We start from the raw sequence: 21,594 nt of genomic DNA, 5'->3' as shown, positions 1-21,594 counted from the left end.
TAACCAAAAGCTTTAGTAACTGCTCCTGCATTTAAAAGAAAACAGAAGAAAAGACCAGGAAAAAAAATAAATTAACACAGGCATAACATCTTAATATCTCAGTGGGAAAATTTCAAGTCTATCAAATCTGCTGGTCTATCACATTAACTTTGGTTTATAATGTACTATCAAGTCCTATACAAACAACAATTACAGCATTCAGCATATTCATTTGTTCTGAAAATGATACATCTATAAAACATGCTGACATACAGCATCGCATATTTCTTTAGCAAGTTTCATGTTTTTCTTAATACATTTAGCTGACTATTCTATGGAAGTTTCAATGCTTTTAGAACTGACAATTTCTGTTAATAAACAGTTTAATTATGAAAGAAATAAATATTTAAATAATTAAATAGCCAAATAACCTCCACGTAACACAAACATAAAGGTTGCTGTCTCCTTTGTCAACACAGCAGGCAATTAGTAGGGCTGATAAAGTAGAAAGAGTACGTTTCCTCATTTATCCACAGTAAATGATACAGCAAGCCTCCTCATTTAGGGCTTATTCACACACTTCTGTAAGCAATTTATAACTTGCACTGCATCAGAAAATGTTGTTGTTTCTGAAACTTTACAACCTACTTATCCCAGACTACAGTAGGATGCCTTTTGGTCCTTGTTGTGGTCATTATGTAGACTAAAACTGCCATGAACACCGACAATTATTTGAGTGCAACAGTCAATAGTTTCAAGACAGCAACTCTTAGGCAAACATATTTAAACTACTTTTCTACCAAATATAACAGCATTCTCATGGCTCATACCTCCTGTAGCAATTTGTCTAATTTCTGCTGTAATTCAAGGAAGTATCGTGACGTGATGAGGCCCTGGTGGGATTTATCCAAACAATCTCGAGCCAGTTCTGTGATCTGATGGTGGGTAAAACTGAGCACTCCATCTGCCAGGGGAAGGACGTTTTCTGGAGAATGATTTGTTATAATGTCCTGAAGCCTTTCCTCCATCTGAGCTGTGGCCTATATGCAAATACATACACGATACATTATATCAGCATTACAACCTCAAAGCTTACTTCTGGTTTTACAACGTTTCTAGAGTGCCTAAGAAATTACCTACACAAAATACGTGAAATGACTGAAGCAAAAAAAGCAAGCAAATAGACAAAATGTCAGATGACATTTCCCCAGTTATCAGTTCGGAAAAGCAATCGCCTTACGGGTCTATTATGCAAATCCTACCTTCTGTCTGCTGAAGTCATAAACACTGATCTTATATTGCTCACTAAAATAATTAGTTAACATTCATGACTGTAAAAATAAGTCCAAATCAAAATAAAAGCAATGAGAACTCATGAATGTCTTTGGCTGTTTTGTATAAACTGTAGGTGCTACAGACCAGAATATCTCCTTTCCTTTTGTACAGGTTATACCGCAAAATTGTTCAAAGTTTTGAAACTTTGAGTTCAGAGTTTGAAAGCCCATTAAATGATTACAAAATTCACAGGCTCACAGGTCCTGTTAGATGTGTCTGCAGGTTGCTAGATGTGCTTGCTTTATAGATCCAACTGACTGTTTCTCATAGTTGCATATGCTTAAAAAAAATAGACATTGCAGTATTTTTCTTTTTAAAAAGGAAACCCACACCTCTTAATTCGTACATTACCCAGTGAAATGAGCAGATCATTTCACACTACTGATTGCTGCTCAATCCCTCTACAAATATCTTCATACTTCCATAAAGAAATTTATGTGAAGAAAAATTAAGACTTTTTTTCCTACTTGTAGGCATTTTTTGAGTGATATCAGCTTAACCTTATTTTATTTGCCAAGAATCATCAAAATTCTATGAGAAACTGAGAGCACAGTGCACCTTGCAATGTGCCTGCACCAAAGAACTCATTTTTGTCTCAGATCTCTGCACAAGACAGCAACATTTCCTGATTTGGTATCTGAGTCAAACTCTCACAACTATGTACTGATCTTTACCTTTTAAGTAAGCGTATAACAAGGTTTTGCAAAAAGGGAGAAATGGCACTGAAGAAAGAAATTTGCAGGTGTACCAGCAGACTCTGTACAAGACTGAGCCGCAGAAACAGTTTCAGTTTACTTATTCAGTATACATTAACCCCAAGTACACAGCATCTATTGAAAATGAACATATTGTTTCTTTCCAACCTGCAGAATGTATTACTAGCATGATTAATTTCAAAACCAGTTCAGCAGCTTTGTCAAATGAATGTCCAGTTCTTCTCAGCAGGGATTTTCTTTATTGTGATTTTATCTTTCTAATAAGAGGTTGGTGATGCTTTATGAAAGCCATTACAGCCTTGGATCATTAGTTCCCATAACAAAAACACCATTTACTTAAAACCTATGTTGCCTATCAATTTAGATATTGCATATCTTAAATATAATTCATTACCTTTGGGAACCTTTCTTTGTAGACATGGTTCATCATAATTATTTCATTGTCACAGCAGGCAGGAGAACGTCCAGGGCTGCAAGCAAAGCAAATTATCTCTTTAAACCTGTCTCAGCATGAGCTAGAATTAGTACTTATATTTCTGCATAGCTTATTTGCACCAAAAAGTCAGCACATGCTTCACTAGACAGGTACGTCCTCTAATCAGTGGCACGCTTGGTTCCTTTCTGCTATTTGTGACCATGCCTTAAAAAATAGTTAATGTATTTGACATGTAACTGTCAAGGATGTTATTTTCTTAGTTTATAACTACAGTTTGGTATACATGCAGCTTTGCAACACTCGTGACATTACTTTTTTCTTCCTCAGAAGGGCAACAGAGATATATATTTAAGAGCTTATTATATGTATGACTACACCCACCCCTTTGAAGGTTACATACAATTAAAACAGCAAGACCTGACCAAGACCTCTATTATCTGCAAGTGAAAATGTTGAGAAGTTCTTTTGTTTTTTTTTTAATCTATTTTTAAATTAGAAAATAGAAGAAAAATCAAAACAATTATCTCCAATCTGACTTCCTACAAATAATGCCGCACATAGGCATAGGTTCCATCAATGCCCGAGACACTGTGCCTGGAAAAAAACAAAGCATGAGACTTGCAGTAAAACCATCCATAAAAGGTACCCACAGCCTTTGCTAACCCAGGAAACTCCTTCGTACTGTCAAGAGCCTCATTCTTGGCTATCATTTCCTTTAAAAATCTCCACCTGACTTTCCTGGGCTGGGAACACCAGCCCACCCAAGTATGGTATAAAACATGTGGAATAAGACTCCACAAAAGCAATGCCCTCCTAAAGGACTGTCTTTATCGCAACGTATACGTTAGGGCTTCTTATACACATACATAAGAATTTCTTGCAAGAGCAAAACAAGTGAGTTTCAGCGATCTAAAAGGGCAAAATTGAACACACACAAAAAAAAAACAATCTTCGATGAAACACCTTATGCAAATGACCACCATAAAGGAAACTGGCCTACTCTTTGGGAAACAAGAAAACGAAGTTCATCTTGGTTAAAGAAAACAAATGAATACATTCCCCCCAACTCCCTGCCCATTTCTTCACTGCATTTCTTTCCAGACACTCCCTGAATATGAATACATTTCAAATTATTTTGCAACAAAAGACTATATTCTCTAGAGTTTCAACTCTAGAATAGTAGTTAGATCAGCACGGACTAGCTCAGCAAGACATTTCATACAGGTTAGTTGCCTCCTTTAAGACCCAGATTACACTTCTAAACGCAGAATTAAGTGATGATCAAAACCAGGGGGTAACAATTAAAAAGGATTATTAATAGTTCAGGCACAGATTCTTACTTCTTGTATTATACTTAAGCAATTTTGAAAATAGAGAATGCTCCCAATGCACAAAACCATGACGTTTAGAAATTTAGATTCAGCCCCTCTTACTAGACGGAGGAACTCACCTGAGACTTCTGGAGCGCGGACGCATTGCAGTGGTCCTGCACCTGTTATCACTCGCAATGCTTTCAGTGGTACAGAAATGTTTAGATAAAAAATGTAGTTCATCAGGTGTTGGTTGGTATGGTAACTGGTGCAGCTTTTCTTGGGACGAACAGGATGACTACAAGAGCAGAACAGAACACAAGCTTCTATCAGAGTGAAAAAGCATTTTCAAGATTATGTTCACAGCTCATGAATGAAGCCATTTAATATAAAAACTAGTTACTGTTTCCAACGTTTAGCTATCAAATTAAAGAAGAAAAATAATTAGTCTCAACTTAATGAGCTAAATACAGGGTATAAAAACAACTTCAGTTTCGGAAGAAAGCTGTTGCATTTCAGAAGTTCACATTTCCTCTGTCTAAGGCAAAGAAGACATCTGGCATCAGTAATACGCACCAATATTTAAAAGAATATTTAAAAATGAGTCTGCTGAAAATTAATTATTTACATAAGACAGAATGATAGCTGCAGAGTACAACTTATTGCCACCATACATATTTCAATTCCACATACAGAAGTTATTTCATTATCCAAATTTAAGCTATTAATGAAGTTTTGAAAAAAAAAAGTTATATGTAATCTAAATTCTCGTAGAAAAAAATCATATGCTATTTTCTCTTAAAAGCTGTACATTTAAAATGACATGAAAGAACTTAATGCCTTTATCAAGATAGTTTCTATGGCTGATGGAAATGAAAAGGATTATATTTAAACCACCCATTTCATTTAAAAATGGAAGATATAGACAGTTATGAGATTGAAATTGTTACTACAATAACTAGCCTTGCAAAACTGTGTGTAAAGCCCCCCTATATAACACAGTGCTGCCTTTTATGCAGCACGGCTGGCTACTTAAGCCACATCAAATGTTTAGCAGAAGAACTTTGAAACTACTTTGCTCAGCTTGGATTTGATGTCTTTGTGAAGAATGTGTCCATGGGTCAATGCATTAACAACCAGCCTTGCTAGCCTGGACTATTACTATAGACGCTGTAGTGTTTCTGGTCCCAAAGGTGGTTTCCAAGATAGCTCAGTTTACAGGTATCGTTGTATGGCTCTACAAAGCTACTCGGTACCAGTCCCTTTATTTTATCTGTGGAGGAGAAGAAGTCCAAAAACTTTTCTTTCTTTCTGGAGCTCTTCAGTCCTCAGCTGACTTTTTCAACAAAATGAGATTCTTCTAAATAACAATCTTCATGTGCAAATTATTGTACTTATTTGTCTTGTCATATGGGACATCAAGACCCCTGCCTGGCTGCTTTTTTATCAGAGACCAGTACAGTAAAAACATCTTTGCTATGTTATCCCAAGTGAAAGAAAACAGTAAACTTTCATACTGTACAGATGTTCCCATGCACTGCTAAGGTCAGCAGGTAATATCCAAGCTGTTAAGCACAGAAATGAGTCAGTCTTCCTAATTCCCTAGCAACTTGTATGGCGAAAGCTGAATATATCCTAATTTTAGGAACTGAAGAAAACATAGTTATCACACTAGATCTCATGAAATCATCCCCTGAAATAAAAAAAAAAAAAAAAAGAAGAAGAAAAGACACTGCTCAGAGAGGTTTACTTTCACTGGACTGGTCTACACGGGAAGGTTTCATCACGTCAGAACAAGTTAAAGTTAACAAGACTGCATTACCTTGGCTTTGCTGCAGACTAGGAAGCATATACACCAAGAATGTACTGCAGTTCACTTGATGAGTAGTAACTTGCCAAGCCATAGTAACTCATTTATGCATTTCAGCTGCAGCACAACACTATGCATAATTCAGCGCATAGCACTAAATATATTCCTTCCTATCTCACACTAAGGCAACTAGTTGCAGTTAACCTCACGGTTAATCCTAGAGCCACTATCGTTAAGTTAAATAATACTCTAGTATAGTAAAATTTCCCAATAAGGACTGTCACATATACCTATTTCTATAAAATCAATCTGTATCTCTTGAACTTCAGGGGATTCTGGGAACATCAGGAAGACAATAATCTTCCTCATGTTTTCCACACTTAAAATGTCACAGAATCTACATCCAACAGGATTAAAGTGGAAAATACTTCTTTTGCTAAGGACTCTCAGTTGCATCAGGATCATCACAGGTCCAGAGCACATTTTCTTGGAGGTCTGAATTGCGACCTCTGAACAGATCCGAGCTCTCATAGCAAAACTCTTAACTCCCATCCCCCACAAAAAAAATAAAAAATATAAAAAATAGCTCTCTTGGCATTCTAGAATAGCTGCTTCAAAAGCTACATAGCATTTAACATATATACACAAGCACAGCGCACCAAGGCAAAGCAAACTGTTCTTCAGAGAAAGACAGATCTGCAGCCAATACCAGTTTATGTAACTGCAAAAATGAATTTCCAGATCTCCCTAGCCTATCTTCACATATCCAAATAATTTTCTAACAGGCTACTGGCAAAAACATGCAACCAAATTTTCTCTTGCTTTATCCTCTTTATAGTCTCTTTCTCTTAAAAGAGGCATAATCATCTTGACTGCATGTTTTAGCTGGAAAGATCTGATCCAACTTTGTTTCTTGGAGTATGACACAGCAATAGTTTATTTTCAATTGAACAATCCTCACAGGAGATATTTTCATTTACTTTCATCTTGGTTTAGAGAACTGGAATATGAAACTCATGAACTTCCATTAAATTGATAATTCCATCAATCTCTTCACTTCCACCATAAAACAAAACAAAACAACAACAAAACAGGTTAACAGGAAATGGTTTGCTGCATTCATCTGAGCGTAATCACGATATGATTACTTATACGACCCTTCTGTTCCTGCTTTGACTTTTAGTTGCTTGCAAAGATCAAAGCTGTCATCTATTGTGATGTGTAAAAAACATTTCTGGTCTCCAGTTAATAAATCTCCAGATTAATGTGAATCTTATTCATCCTGCACTGAAAATAAACTGTTTTGTATATACTCTTGAGACTACTGTTTCTGAAGTGGTCTCTCATCGTCTTTATGAATTTGTAAAAATATAGAGAATGAGGCTGCACATGGCTAGCTGTTTCAGATTCTGAAAAAGTACATGAAACCAATTAAATGGGCAGATTTCCAGTTTCATTTTCTGATTCAAATATGTCATCCAGTGGGATTTGGCCAACTTCCTTTCAGTGGTTTGTGGGGACAGGACAAGGGGTAATGGCCAAAAAATGGAGCACAGGAAGTTCCGCACCAACATGCAAAAGAACTTCTTCACGGTGAGGGTGACGGAGCACTGGGACAGGCTGCCCAGGGAGGCTGTGGAGTCTCCTTCTCTGGAGATATTCAAGGCCCGTCTGGACGCCTACCTGGGCAGCCTGCTCTAAGGAACCTGCTTTGGCAGGGGGGTTGGACCCGATGATCTCTTGAGGTCCCTTCCAACCCCTTCAATTCTGTGATTCTGTGATCCAGTGGGTAAAAAATGAAAAGCAAGGAAATAATAAAATAATAAAAATAAATATAAATATAAATAAATAATAAATAAAATAAATAATAATAAAATAATAAATAAATAAATAAATAAAAATAATAGAAATAATAAAAAAAGGACATCAATTCTATACTGCTTCTTTCTTCAACAAAATCCAAACTTTTTAATTTGAAAATATTTACTTCCACAAATCAGAAACAGTTAAATGCTACACAAAGCATCTAGTTCAGTATTTATAAGATGTTTTCATGTCAAAGAATATAAAGACAGAACTCAAAAACAATCACAAAGGTTAAGATATTTAACTCCATAAATGAGTGATTTTTTTTCCAAAAGAAATGAGAACATGATGTAAAAGTTGTTCCATGTTCCAGCACATCCATATAGTAAACTTAATACAGAGTAATGAAAGCAGAAAAAAAATGGACCTACCATTTTAAAATTGCAGCTATCAAGGAAAAAAACTATGCCCGTCGATGGAAAATTAAAACTGTTTTTATGCGTTTCTAACACAGCTTTTCATTTCCTCTGTAGCATAAGCCTGTTACTTTTAACAATGATGGAGTTGCTATAGCAATTACTTATTATCTGACAACCCCTTTTACGTCAATATATTTTAAGTGAAGAACACAGCATATTTGTTTTAGTTCCAAGAAGAGGTGTACGAGTGAGCATTATGGGAAGTGCTTAAGGACTTAATGTGAAATAAAGCAATTTCTTTGGCAAAGCCATGATCTATACAGGTCTGAGGTCAAAAATCAGGGCTGCTGAGGAGCAGTTCATAAAATACATAAGATCCCCCAACCTGGCTTAAAGATTGTAAGAAACAGAAATGACTCAATTTTCCAGCGCTTTTGTGGACAAAAATAAAATAGAGTTGATCATAGTATAAAATGGTCAAGTTTTACCAATGTACAGGGTGTAGAATTCCACTACTTCACAAGAGAAACAGAACGTATCCAAGAGAAGAGAAAGCTTACTTAAACTCTGACAGAAACGTTTAAAAAAAAAAAACTGGAAAAAAAAAAATCAGGTGTCCAGTAATATTTACCACCCATAAAACAGTACTTTCTGTAACAGTGCAATGCTATAGGTACAAACCAAGGCTAACGATACAAAATTACCCTTTTTCAAAGAATCATAGTTGGATCTGCAAGGACCAGGCCCTTTATTGCGGGAGACGTAACCAAACAGCCCACTATTTGCCATTTCCAAAGCAGCCTTCCTCCCCAGTCGCATCTTCCTAGTCTCAGGTGTGATTATCACTAAAGATAGCTTAGTTCCAGGTTGTAAGACGACTCAGTGCTTCCTCTGCAGTACAGACAAGTTTTTCATGTGCAGAAGTACAAATTCATACTTCTCTCACCTAACCTTATTATTGGAGCACAATTACATGCACTGCCATGGTGCACTTCAAAAGTTAGACAGTGCACACAAAATGGGGCTGGGTGTGATAGGAGATCACATCAGAAGGACTGATCTAACATGCAAAAACTAACAACATAAACTGCCGTATTTATCCTATTATGCATTCTAAGGAATTCTTCTGTTCTAATTATAGCCATCTAGAAAGCTAAATATCTCATCTAATATCATGCACTAACATCTGACTATTGCAAATGAAAAAGACAGGCAAATGTGTGATTCATCTAATTTTAAGATAGCAGTCTAGCCTAGGATAGATGAATCATGTTGTAGGGTGGTTTCTGCTAGCAAGTGAGACTCACAAACTCAATACCTAACTTCCGTATGGTTAAAATAAGGCAGTATGTCTTCCCTACTACTGCTATATAGATCAAAAGGAGGCAGTTAAATACTGCTTCCCGTACAGAGAAAGAAGATCTGTAAAAGCAAAGCACCAGTTACCTCAAGTTCTTCTTCTGTATCAGTGAAGCAGTTTTATATCCCATATTAATTCAAAGTATACAACAAGTAGACAAAGTAAACAAAGAACACAAAACCCTACATTGCCTTTTCTTTAAAAAAAAAAAAGAAAAAGAAAAAGAAAAACAAGGAACCTTTGCTACAGTTAAGAAGATAGGGCACGTAATAGTATACTATTGTGGATACTTACAGAAACAGTTGAGCTGGGTGTGTTTGTACCATAGCCAGAAGAAGGAAGGGAGGCCAAAGACCAGCGGCGACCATCAGTCCTGTTGTGAAACTCAGTTTAGTCAAATGAACACTGCAGTACCCTAACACAGAAACATCTGCAAAAGTGTTATTGTGGAAAACTGCATTCCAAAAGCATGATATAAACAAGGTTTTTAATAGAAGTAAACTTTCACATCAGACCACAATAAACAAACATTCAGCAAGGATGATTTGGGCTTACAGACTTTTTAGGGCATTTTTCTAGTCAAAATCCGTGAGATGAAATAACTAGAAAGTGAATGAACAGACTGACAGAACTGATCTCTCACTAATATGCATAAAAATTGAACACATGGAGTCTTCATGACTCTCAGGTTCATCAAACGAAAATTAATGTGAAGCAAATTAAAAACCTGTGAACAAACCAACTGTGATGCTCTGAACTATAAAATAACCGATATAGTTTGCTTGAAACATAAGGGTAACACTTCTGTAATTGACATCAGTACAGGATACCAGCAAACTAACAAGCTAATATAAAATAACTAGAAAGAATGATCAGATAAACTTTTTTTTTTTCAAAATCAAATGTAGATCAGGAAAAAAAACCAGCAAAAATCACGCTTACTCAGGAAAAGAAAAAAAATCATAACCAAAGCCAATTTCTATTCTTCACAGCTTCAGGTGAGCTACACACAGACAACATGGAGCTTAAACATTCAAAAAGACAAGCCAAAAAGCAATGATGAGGTTGGTGTTTGAATTTCCGAGGAGGTAAAATTTACCTGTCACTTCGATGCCCATGACTGGAGTACAATTGTATCAAATATGTTTAAAAAAAATAAAAAAATACATACATAAATAACAAAACAGGAGTAGTTTTTTATTAGCACACAATTTTATATTAGGGGAGAGTTCACAGGCGAACTGAGGCTCTGTTTTACAGCCAGTAAAAAGAACACCTTTCAAGACTGATCTGCACAAAAAAAAAAAAAAAAAAAATTCCCAAAGTAGAACTAAAGTCATAATGAATCAGGAACCTTCAACCTCTTGCTGCAACTTCCCTGCATGGAACTTATCCTGCGTGGTAACTGTCTGAAAACACTGATCATGAACCTTGAACCTCTTGATCCAATTTCCCTACCTTTCAAGGTAACTGTCTAAAAACATCCTTCCCTCTCTCCACTCCAGCAGCTTATTTCCTACTCCCATTTATCCACAAGCTACAACCCAAATTTTGAAGAGACAGAGCATATGAAAAGAGGTAAAGTATTGTATCTAACATATTGTCAATTATAAATGACAGTATATAATTTAACAGTGCAAATTATTAGAGAACATGTGGTAGAGGGACAAGTGACTGCATCAAAGACTGAACTCTGGAAAAAACTTCCTCCTCGTCCACAATTTTGTTTTTAATTCATTAATTCTCCTCCCCTTCCCCATTACGAATGAACAACAACCAGGCTAACAAACTATTATAAAAATACTTTTCATTTTGACTCAGCTGCACAAGCAAGGTGTATTCATAGTTGAAAGACAAAGTACTTGCAATTTATTTAAAATGGCTTAGACCCACATATTCCACACCTGTGAGACAGAATATATATCCTCACTGAATGACTTCTATATAGAACAGAACTCCTGCATCATACAGCAGTTCTCACTCAGAAGGGCCACTGAAGATGGAGATGGTTATCACAGAAGGTATCCAAGAAACAAAGGAGGAAGAATAGGAGGATTTTTGAATTGGGAAGAAGCAAGAAAAGGTTAGTAAGCATCTACAGCATTTTCCCCCAGACCCTGATACACCACTTGTCCCTGGACCATACTGCAGTCCTACCCAGTTCACAGAAGCTGTAGAAAGCAGGATCCACCAGCTCACACATGCTGTACTCATGTGTATTGGCAGAAGATGCCTAAGTTGCAGATACAAGTAGTGCAAGCTACTCCCCTGCATCACCCACCAGTTCTGGGCAGAGGAAATTGACACTTCTGACTGTTGCAGAGTGGCCTGGGGAGTTCTGCCTCCATCCCCACCACACACAGGTTATATGGAAATAACCACAATACACACAGCAAACTGAAAAACTCTTATATCAGCACTGTTTCAAATTAAGTGTTATCAAGCATTTGTGCTATAAACACACAAGAAAGTGTCCACGGAACTGGTATAAATAAGTTTCTTTGAATCTCACCAAAAGGGTGAAGTATTTTGAAATCACAGAAACTTCTTGTGTTAATACTCCTTTAAATGAAAGATTTAAAACTTTTCATTTGGAAACTAGTATCTGTACAATACTCTAAAAATGGTCAAAATCAAACTGAAGCACTGATAGATGAATTCATTTTTCCTCCTGAATTTTAAGGTTCAGAGAAAGATGATTATTTGAACATTTTGTTGATTATGAGTGTGAAAGGAAAAATACATCCTGCCTGCTGTATTTCTACATAATGCTCAGTCTTTCACATCTGTTTTTTCCATTATAAGCTATTTCAGGATTTAATTAATCTTTCTAAAAATATGTTCACAAACAAATGTAATCTATGAACACACATCTTTCCTTTTTTTAAGAAAAAGATACTATCAAGAGGAAGTAGATTCAAAAGAAATACTTCAAGGATTAAAAAAGTAACATGATATCCTGTCAGAAAGATTGACATGATCTATTATTGCAGACAAGTTTGTTTCAAGTAAGAGTTAAAGGAACACTTGTGTAAAGCTTTCTCCCCTTTCCAGGTTTCAAAAAACGTTTAGCCATTTTTTCACAAGTACGTTTGAGAGCTTGTGTGTGCAGCTTTAATGAACTCCCAAAATAAAGGCAGTAAAGCTACAGCAGCAAGTGCTATCTCACTGCAAATGCAGCAGTTACATACCTGGCATTGTTTAATGACAAAAAATGCCACAGGACTCCAATTTCTTTTTTTGTGTCTATACTCTTGGGTCAAAATATAAACTCTACCTACCCTCTCAGGCTTAGAGTTAATGAACATATTATTTGAGGTAGGCTGACAAGGTGTTAAGTGATACGGAACCATAGTGGCACAAATAGGCAGTCTCCCATGACACATAATCAACTTAAGTTATGGTTCATCTAATAGTAATTTACTTCATAGATCACTTCAAATTCACTTTAGGTCTTCAAAAATTCTAACATTAATTAATCCTCACAACACTCCTATGACAGAGCTGACTGTCTCAGTTGTTCAGATAGCGAAACAGGTCAAGGTCAGATATTAAATGTACAGTGACGATGCTGCTACCAGTGAAACCTGGCCCTGAACTCATGAATTTCTATTTCATTTTCTCTAAGATACAGTTCTTGCATGCCATGCACTTCTTACACTGTTAAGAAAAAAATAAGAAAAATATGGATGTAGGTTATAATTTCTCCGAACCCAAATGGATGAGGAAATCTCTCTATTTTCACACAGTGTACATCTATTTAAAAGCCATTAATATGATGTATATATTTAAAAATGTATGATGCCACTGTATCTATCATACAGCACAATTTTGTTGCAAATCAGGTTTAAAAGAGGTTATTTAACAGAGATAACACTTGTCATTCTGAGTGATAGACTTGACAGATACAGCTATGTATTTCCAATCATCTTTTAATATCTGGGTCCAACAACATTTCCTCTCTGCGAAATGCATGATGTGTACTAAAAACAAACTCTTACCTTCGTGCAAAAGAAAAGTGGGCTGAGGCACTGGGAGAGAAATTCCTAGGGCTATCTTGAGGACTGTTTCCTGTTGGAAGGGGGAATACACAAATAAATACATATTAGAAAAAAGAAAATACATTTCAGACATGCTAACACTAGCATTTCCAGGCAGGTTAAAAACTAATTTCTGAGTTTCTCCTCTTGAGGACACTGAAAAAAATGAAATACAATTTTATTTGACGTGAGATTTCATTTAGCATTTGACTTTTGGTTACTGAATTTTCTAACTCATAGGAAACACTCCATTCAACCTGAGAAAGTACAAAATTTTGGTTTGAAAGAAATACATTTTCAACCACGGAAACAAAGTGTTTCTTAATCACATGTATTTGAAAGATAGCAAAATCATTATTAGCATGATTAAGCCCTTACTCAAAGTCTCTACAGCATTTTCACAAGAGCTTTATTGTGAATTTTTCATTTTTCAGTTTTTTTTCCTAGCTCCTAACCCCACATAAGCAGGCAGAACACACTTAATAATTTTTTTCCCTTTACTTTTGTGAGACCATGGCACAAAATTTGACTACAAGTATGTGATAAGAAGTGACTGTACACTGTGACCAAGCTGCAATTTTATGACGGTTACTTCTTCATATTACAGTACTCAACCTCCTTCTGACCAATGAAAGTGTGGAAAGAAGATGAGTGGTGAGAGGTGTTCCAGTCACCTTGACTCCTCAACATATGTAACTAGAGAAAAGACAGTATATAAAAAAGAAATAAGAATGACACCCAAAAAATAAAAATCACCTCAAAAGCTAAAAAGATAAGTTTTAAAGTAGTGCCAGAATACAGCTAAATCTATCCTTCCTAAAATAAAGGACAGATTGCAACATCAACATATTAAAGCAGTGCATTTGTTGCAGTATTTTTATTTTTGACATAAATGAGACTGCAACGTTAAGAAATAGATAAAAAAGCTTCTGCACATCCAGTTAGAATCATTATTTAGTTTCTGAGAAGAAAATTACTACCTACATGTGAAAAGGCTGCTACAACAAATTGAGTACCTAAAACACTTCAAGTGGCCTTGATTTCTACTCAAATTTTTGAATGAGCTTTGAGTTTTTCACAGTTAATGTCCTTAGACACTCAATGACAGAAAGTGTAATCATGAAACCATTAGGTAGTAAACAGAGAACCCCTCCCCCGACTTTTTTTTTTTTTTTTTAAATCAGGAGCAGATGCAAAATGTGTTTTTAGCTCTGCTTAGATCATGTCTTTGCATCTGTTCTTAAAGCCCCAGGAGATGAGAATCCCACTTTCACTGGCCAATACCACAGACTTTTTTGTCCGTTTATCTATCACAGAAAAATTACGTCTTTTCAACTTTACCTTCTCCCCCTCAAGACCCTAGCTTCTTCATTACTTTTCAGACACTTCTGAGGGCCTAGATAATTTCAAGGTAGCAAGGATTTTTGTTCCCTGAAGGGATGGGGGGAGACCAGAGGGAATCTAAAGCCACACATATGGCACAGATTTCAATCTTTATTTGGGGGCCAACACAATTTATTCTTGTCCTGCATGAACTGAAAACACCAAATTACTGACAGCAACAGGTCATTTCATTTAACAGCTAACTGGATTTCTTTTGCTGCTGCCAGAGCTTATTTAATAAAGATAAGATTAAAAAAAAAAAAAAGTAACAGTGTGCAGATAAAACATTGTCACAAAGTTTAGCTACTGCACTGGTAAGAATTAGCTGTAACTGGGAGTCCTTTGTGAGCTTAGACAAGAGGGAAAAAAGACAAAGAAGCTACCTTAAACTCTGTCACAGAAGCAGGGACTTAGGCTAAATGTGGTGAGACAAACAGCATTTGACAGGAAATAATCTGACAAATCAGGAGATTGGGGGGGGGGGGGGGGGGTGCATCTTAAATTCTTTTCATCTGTTTAGAAGTTATACAGAGTTAAACTTATTTCCTACACATCAACGACATGCCTAACTGTTCACCAGTTAGTTCAGACATAAGCTTATCCTTCACACTGAAGCAAAAAACATCAAAGAATGCAGTAATGTTATAGCTACAACAGTGGGTGGTTCAAGGAGACACAGTGCTGCTACTGCCTGACTAGAGGCAAAGATCACTTCCTCTCAGACAAAATCCAAAGTCAAAGTGTTTTTCAGGAAGAATATTAGATACTGTTAGTAAGAAAATCAGTATGCAAGCAGCATTTCCAAAAGCAAACGAGCTTTTAAAACAACAAGATTGGCAAAGCCATATACATAATACCTGGATATTAAATCCTGCGGGCTTATCTAGACGTCTGAGAACCCAGACAAGACTGAAAACAGAGAATGGAAAATCCAAACCCCAAACAATGGGAGCAACAACTAGTGCTACTAAAGGTTTAAGGTGTGGTGTTCCAGAAAAACAAGAAAGGTTAGAAGCAGAGTCCTATATGTGACCTTCATCCATCATGGCATTCATCCACCCCCAAGTCCATCTGCAAGTCAATACCTGGGAGACTTTCAAATAAAAACCAGTGCCAGTTAATTCTCTGCCCATATGTGCAGTGCTTGCTTATTAGTCAAATCCCGCTGTTCTCTGGGATCTGCTTGCTGCTGTATGTTTAGGCCTAGGGTATCTCTATGCTGCTGAGATTACTGTTGATGTTCCTGACCTGATGAAGTAAACCTGACTGGTGGTCACGCATTAGGCAAGTAATTAACTCAAGTATCCTCTGGGAGAAGTAGCACAATGAATAGGCAATCAACATACCAAAACAATACTTTACCTCATGACAATACACAGGGTGTCTCATTTTGCAAGCAGCTATTGTTAAGAATACTATACCCAGATTAATTAAATTGTGTGATTGTTTTGTAATTAGCTTCAAAAAGTCCTGTGCCTTTGCCAAAGAGGGAAGATGTTTCACATCTTTTAAAAATGCATATGTTACAGGGAATGTGTATTATTAATGTATTTTTAATAGCTGTCTACTTACAAAATAAAGAACTTCTGATGCAATCACTTTCTGTTGGTACTGAGGGAATAACAGATTAATGATTGTTATCACAAATTCCCAATGGATCAGAGACAGCTCCAGTTTGAAGTCTTGGTGTCATTATTTGACAGTCATTTGAAACGAATTACAGTACATCAGCACCACAGCAATACAATGTAACAACAGGTCATATGTTCCTGGTGTCTGTTTACTTGGTGTGAACCCATGCTGTGAAGTGAACAATACACAAGAATCCATGAACAGTTACAGGTCTGAGTTTCATACCCCAGTAAACTGTGCCATTCAGCAGCAGCACGCAGCTGGGCAGCAGCAGCATTCTGAACGCTTCAGCAGGTGTTTCCGCCGAGATCTGCTCAGAGGTGAGGAGCTCAAGCTGTTTCAAAAACTGGATTAATTATGCTTCATGCCAGCAAATGGCCTTCTCCAGTTACAGCAAGGAAGGCATGCAAGCTTCTTAAATCACGCTTGCCAGGGCAAATCTTCTACACATAGACTTTTATGCTAAATAACTTGTTATGGTTAGCAGCTGGCTTGTTCCATCCTGGGTGTCACTGAAGTCTCCTGCCTTGCTTAGAATCACAGAATGGTTTGGGTTGGAAGGGACCATACAGATGAACCTGTAGCATAAAGCTGATTTCTCCTGGAAGTAAGTGAACGCTGGTACTCCATATGCCCAGAGAAGCTGTGGGTGCCCCATCCCTGGAGGTGCTCAAGGCCAGGCTGGATGGGGCTTTGGGCAACCTGGTCTGGTGGGAGTGTCCCTGCCCATGGCAGGGGGGTGGGACTGGGTGGTCTTTAAGGCCCCTTCTAACCATTCTTTGATTTTATGAAATTGACACATCAGATTAAGTTTAAATAATATTAATCTGGGTTTTAGCAAAAGTTTTTATCAATCTACATATGATGACAATTGGACTAATAAATTATGTTAGTTTCTGTTCTGTAAATGTCAATTTTCTTTCAAAAAAGAGATTCAGAACCCTGTGTTAGCTTTAGCTTTTAGTACTTTGACAGTTCACCATGAAAACACACCAAGACTTCATTTATTTTCATTCACTTACAAACCTAGTCCTACTTTCCCCAAAAGGCAGTCAACACAGACCATAACTAAAGCAGAAGAGCATAGAAGCTGTGTATGAGACATTTTTCTTTGCTTTAAATGCACGATAGTAAGCCAGTACTCGTTATCATCTACTTTGGACATTAAAGAAAAAAAAAATAACCCACAGGTTTAAAGTTAAGAAATCCAGGAAAACCAACTCTAAATTTGATGCACATGAATGTCTCCAGTGTAATTTGAACCCTGAAACAACTAAAATACTTAGTATTTTAAATGGCTTTCTTTGTTACTAAACTGCAGTGTGGCTAAACTACTTCTATCAAATGAAATTAGAATCATAGAATATCCTGAGTTGGAAGGGGACCACAAGGATCATCTAGTCCAACTCCTGGCTCCACACAGGTCTACCCAAAACATTATCTCATGGAAGCAACAGGTATTAATGTAGTGAAACCAGAAAATTAACAGTCAACATGTGAAAATGTCTGCTGACCTAGAAAATCCTACAAAAGGGATTACAAGTAGAGGCAAGACCTCTTTGGCCTTGGAATATTGCTTTAGACAATACCATCATGTAATCCCATTCATAAATACACTGAATCCCACAGGAAAGATAGAATTTGTCACTGCCATTCTTAGTGAAAAATTCTTCAGGAACCCTCATGTTCTGGTATATACGACCAACATACATCTTTCTTCCCACTCCCTCCAATACGCCTCTGACTGATTTAGATGACTTCACAGATGACAACACAGGCTTCTCAGTCTTCCTTTTCCTAAGATAAGCAAGTAATAATCTTTTAGTCTTGCATGAAAAACTCTCACATTCTATCCTACTAAGCCTTTCTCCACACAAGACCTCCAGAACATGCACAACCGTAAAAACATGCAGCACTCCAGATGAAATCTAACCAAGACATTGTACAGTGGCATGAAACCTTCCCTGATTCAGCTGCAAATTACTTATTTTGTATGAACTTCTAAGATTTGACTTTTAAAGCTACACTACCTTGGTCCTTCCAAACATCTTCTGATCCAGAAAATGCAGCCAGGTCCTTCTCTAAATTCCTTCTAACAGATGAGTCCAGGTCTTACAGTAAACATTTATGTCACTGGTCCTCCAAGCACAAAATGCTGCAAGTTGCTATGTAATTTGATACTTTTTATTGCAGTCCTCAAGATCAGTCACCTTAACACAGTTTTCCCAGTGCTGTTCCATACTGGATGTCTTCCAACTTTACATCAACTACAATCATTTTTTGCCAATGTCATTTATGAAAAGATTAAGAAGGTTTGGCCACAAAACCAAAGCCTGAGCACTCTACTGACAAACTCTGCTCCCATTTTGTAAGATTTCTCATTTTAGCACAACATTCATGCTCTCCTTTTTAAGCAATTCCCTACTTGCAGTTCTTCTCCCAATACCGTCCTCTTAGTGGCACAAAATGAAGCATTTCATTAAGACAAAAACATGTAAGATTTATAGTATTACTCCTAACAGCTAAACCTTGTTTCTACAACAGAGAAAATTAAACAGCGTTACACTTGATTATTCATCATCAGGGGTTAGCATCACCCACAGGAACAAGCTCCTGTGACTGTTGAGGTGGGGACACCTGAATGCCCTGACTTGCTGAGATGATAATCACTCACTTGAAGGCTGGGAGGTGCAGATGATCTACCTACGCAGCAGCAGGCATTCAGCTGGAAAACCCATTAGTGTCCAGGGCACCAGATGTTGTCCAAGCTGACAGTGCAGCCCTTTGCCTCCCACAATCCTGAATGTATCCACAGTTCATGCAAAAACTAAAAGGAGCTTTCAGCAGGTTTAACTGCTTTCAGCTTACATATTAAAGGCAAAGGATATGCAGCAACTGTCTTAAGACAATTAATAATAATGACCAAGGTTTGAACACAAAGAAATGGCATTAGTGTATATTTGCTTTCTATTTTTATAAGAAAGAGAAAGACTTTACATATTGAAAGTAGCAAGTATTTTAGAAATCTCATGATCTTTGCAAGTGTCTTTGCACAAGACCTACTGCCAGATTTCAGCTGCAAATCAAAATCTGACTTTCCAATAGCATGAAACATCTCTGCAGTTAGCTTCAGGCCCTATACAGAGGAAGACCGCATATAATGTACTGTATTAGTAATTAACGTATATAACTGATATATAATACCTGCTGTATATATCAACATCTCCATATCCCCTTTCTAACCTCCAGTCCTAGAGCTTTTATCTTGTATGTACTCAAGCTCTGGACTACTTACTGCTTTGACACCTCTTTATTAGAGCGACAAGCCTTCACTCTCCATGTTGCTTACAAATAAACCTGTCTCTTCTTCAATTGGTGCTACTAATGCACCATTTGCACCCTGAACAATACATTTACTTCATCAGCGTGGTGCCATCCAACTTCCCCTTCCCCATCCGACCACATGAATCTGAGAATTACTGAGATGGTAAGACAAAAAATTAAAAAACTTTATGCAAGTATTCAGTGTTTGCCCAATTCAGCTTTCATCTGCTGCTTGCATGCTGATCAGTTTGAGGAGAACCACTGTATTTTCTCTAACAATGTTTCTACTAGAAAACTGCAAGTGCCGTATTAAACTCACCATTCTCTTAAAAAACACAACTTAAACTCTGTAATTGCTCTTTCGCCATCCAAGAACAATTCTATGAAGTACTCAATGTCATTGCCCATACAAGGATTGCTGTGGGGCTTTACTTTTTTTTTTTTTTTTTTTTTTTTTTTAACCAATGGTAGTAACCATACACCAAAACATGAGAGAGAATGAATCTTTGTACTAGTCTATTTTGGTATCCTAAAAATGTTCCTTTTCAAAATGATGACAATATCATCTCTAACTTTCACTCAATCTTAAGTGCTTCAATGCTTTAGAAGTGAAACAAAATGATCACCAATTTATTATTGTGGAAACTGAAGCACTGAAACTTCTAGTAACATGCCTAACTTCATAAATCCTAGGGAACAAAAGCACTACGAATAGAATGTAATACCCTACTCACCAATTCCACTATATTCACCATGTGTTACAAGCTGTTTAATATTCTTTTCATACAGTACTAGGCCCAGAAAAGGAATTGGGGAAAATGCATCAGAACTTGTCAGAATACATGGAAAACAAACAAAGCTACATGATCCATGTTAGATATTTCTGGACTGCTTGTCACCATAAGATTTATGGATTTAAACTTAACAGAAATTTGGATGGAATGATACGCAACTTTTCACTACTTCCAACAATAGAAAGAAACGTAGTGGGATAGAGTGTCTTTTCCTCTCCTCATACAGAATTTTGAAGAATTTAATAATACCACCAGTAAAATAGATTTAAAAATCACCTGTGTGAGCTGAGAGAGGTGAATGAGGCCGAGGCAGAGCTGGAGACTGGCCATTGCCCATCAAACTCTTCCTGTTGCTTGTTCTACAACTGTAGGCAAAAACAGAAAAAAAAAAAAAGACATCATTAGAAACACAGCATGTACCACATATGGACGTTTTGAGTTTTTGCTTCTTTGTTCCTTCACTTCCCAGTCTCTTATTAAAAATCAGAGCTATTGCTGTTTTTGTAGGAACATACTGGATAATGACAAAGACAGCAGTTTCCAAAGAAAACGCACCATGGATACATGTCAGGCTTGCACGTTTGCTGTTCAATGCAAAGAATATCATATCCCTGTGGAGTCATTAATAAAACGTTCTTCCCTGTCTGCAGCTTGCTTCTCTGCCATACATTTTTTTATAATATTTAAAAATATACACACACAATCTGAAAAATTCTCAGCTTAGAATCACCAACGATCAAACCTATTTCTATTATATGAACTGTAGCTCCAAATAGCATGCCATGAGGAGCAATTATTTATCTGACTCTGAAACAATAATTATAAATTTAATTATTGAGTTAAATTTTGCATCTGTGCCTTTTGTCAATGAAACAGATGATGCCTACAAAGATGAATGTTTTGTTTTTTACTCATACATTTTTCATTTGCAAAGCCACTGATTTCCCATATCACAAGATCATTAGGCAAGATAAATAGTAAATTAACACATCTATTAAGCTTGAGAAAGGACACATTTTTCTTAAATACAACATAACGTTTTAAAATATTTGATGGCAGAGGTGTTTTTTCCCCTTTCTACTATAACTAATATTCTCATAAATATAAATCCTCAAGACTGCAAACATTCATGCACAAGAAAATAGTATCTTGAAGTTAAAAAGACTAACTGTATATAAGCTTAAGTGCATATGCAAATGTTTACAGCACTACGATCAGATTTTTTTTCCATAAATGTTTATAGAAACTCA

At 36.6% G+C, this 21,594-nt stretch overlaps 1 protein-coding gene across 11 annotated transcripts in view; it reads right to left on the bottom strand.

The window, feature by feature from the left end:
* Window positions 1-21,594, bottom strand: part of MAST4 (microtubule associated serine/threonine kinase family member 4) — a 296,539-nt gene that overhangs the window by 51,472 nt on the left and 223,473 nt on the right. For all 11 annotated transcript variants that reach the window (XM_080573069.1, XM_080573072.1, XM_080573073.1 and 8 more), the window contains 6 exons: window positions 20,621-20,709; window positions 13,173-13,242; window positions 9,466-9,544; window positions 3,917-4,074; window positions 2,425-2,500; window positions 810-1,019 (listed from right to left, as the gene is read on the bottom strand). In XM_080573069.1, coding sequence (XP_080429195.1) covers window positions 810-1,019; window positions 2,425-2,500; window positions 3,917-4,074; window positions 9,466-9,544; window positions 13,173-13,242; window positions 20,621-20,709 — 682 coding nt within the window. The remainder of the gene's footprint in view (window positions 1-809; window positions 1,020-2,424; window positions 2,501-3,916; window positions 4,075-9,465; window positions 9,545-13,172; window positions 13,243-20,620; window positions 20,710-21,594) is intronic.

This window comes from Anser brachyrhynchus (assembly GCF_964034855.1).
Source record: "Anser brachyrhynchus genome assembly, chromosome: Z".
In the NCBI taxonomy this organism is placed as follows: domain Eukaryota; kingdom Metazoa; phylum Chordata; class Aves; order Anseriformes; family Anatidae; genus Anser; species Anser brachyrhynchus.
Note: the sequence above shows the minus strand (reverse complement) of the source record. Positions and strands in the feature narration are given on the sequence as shown.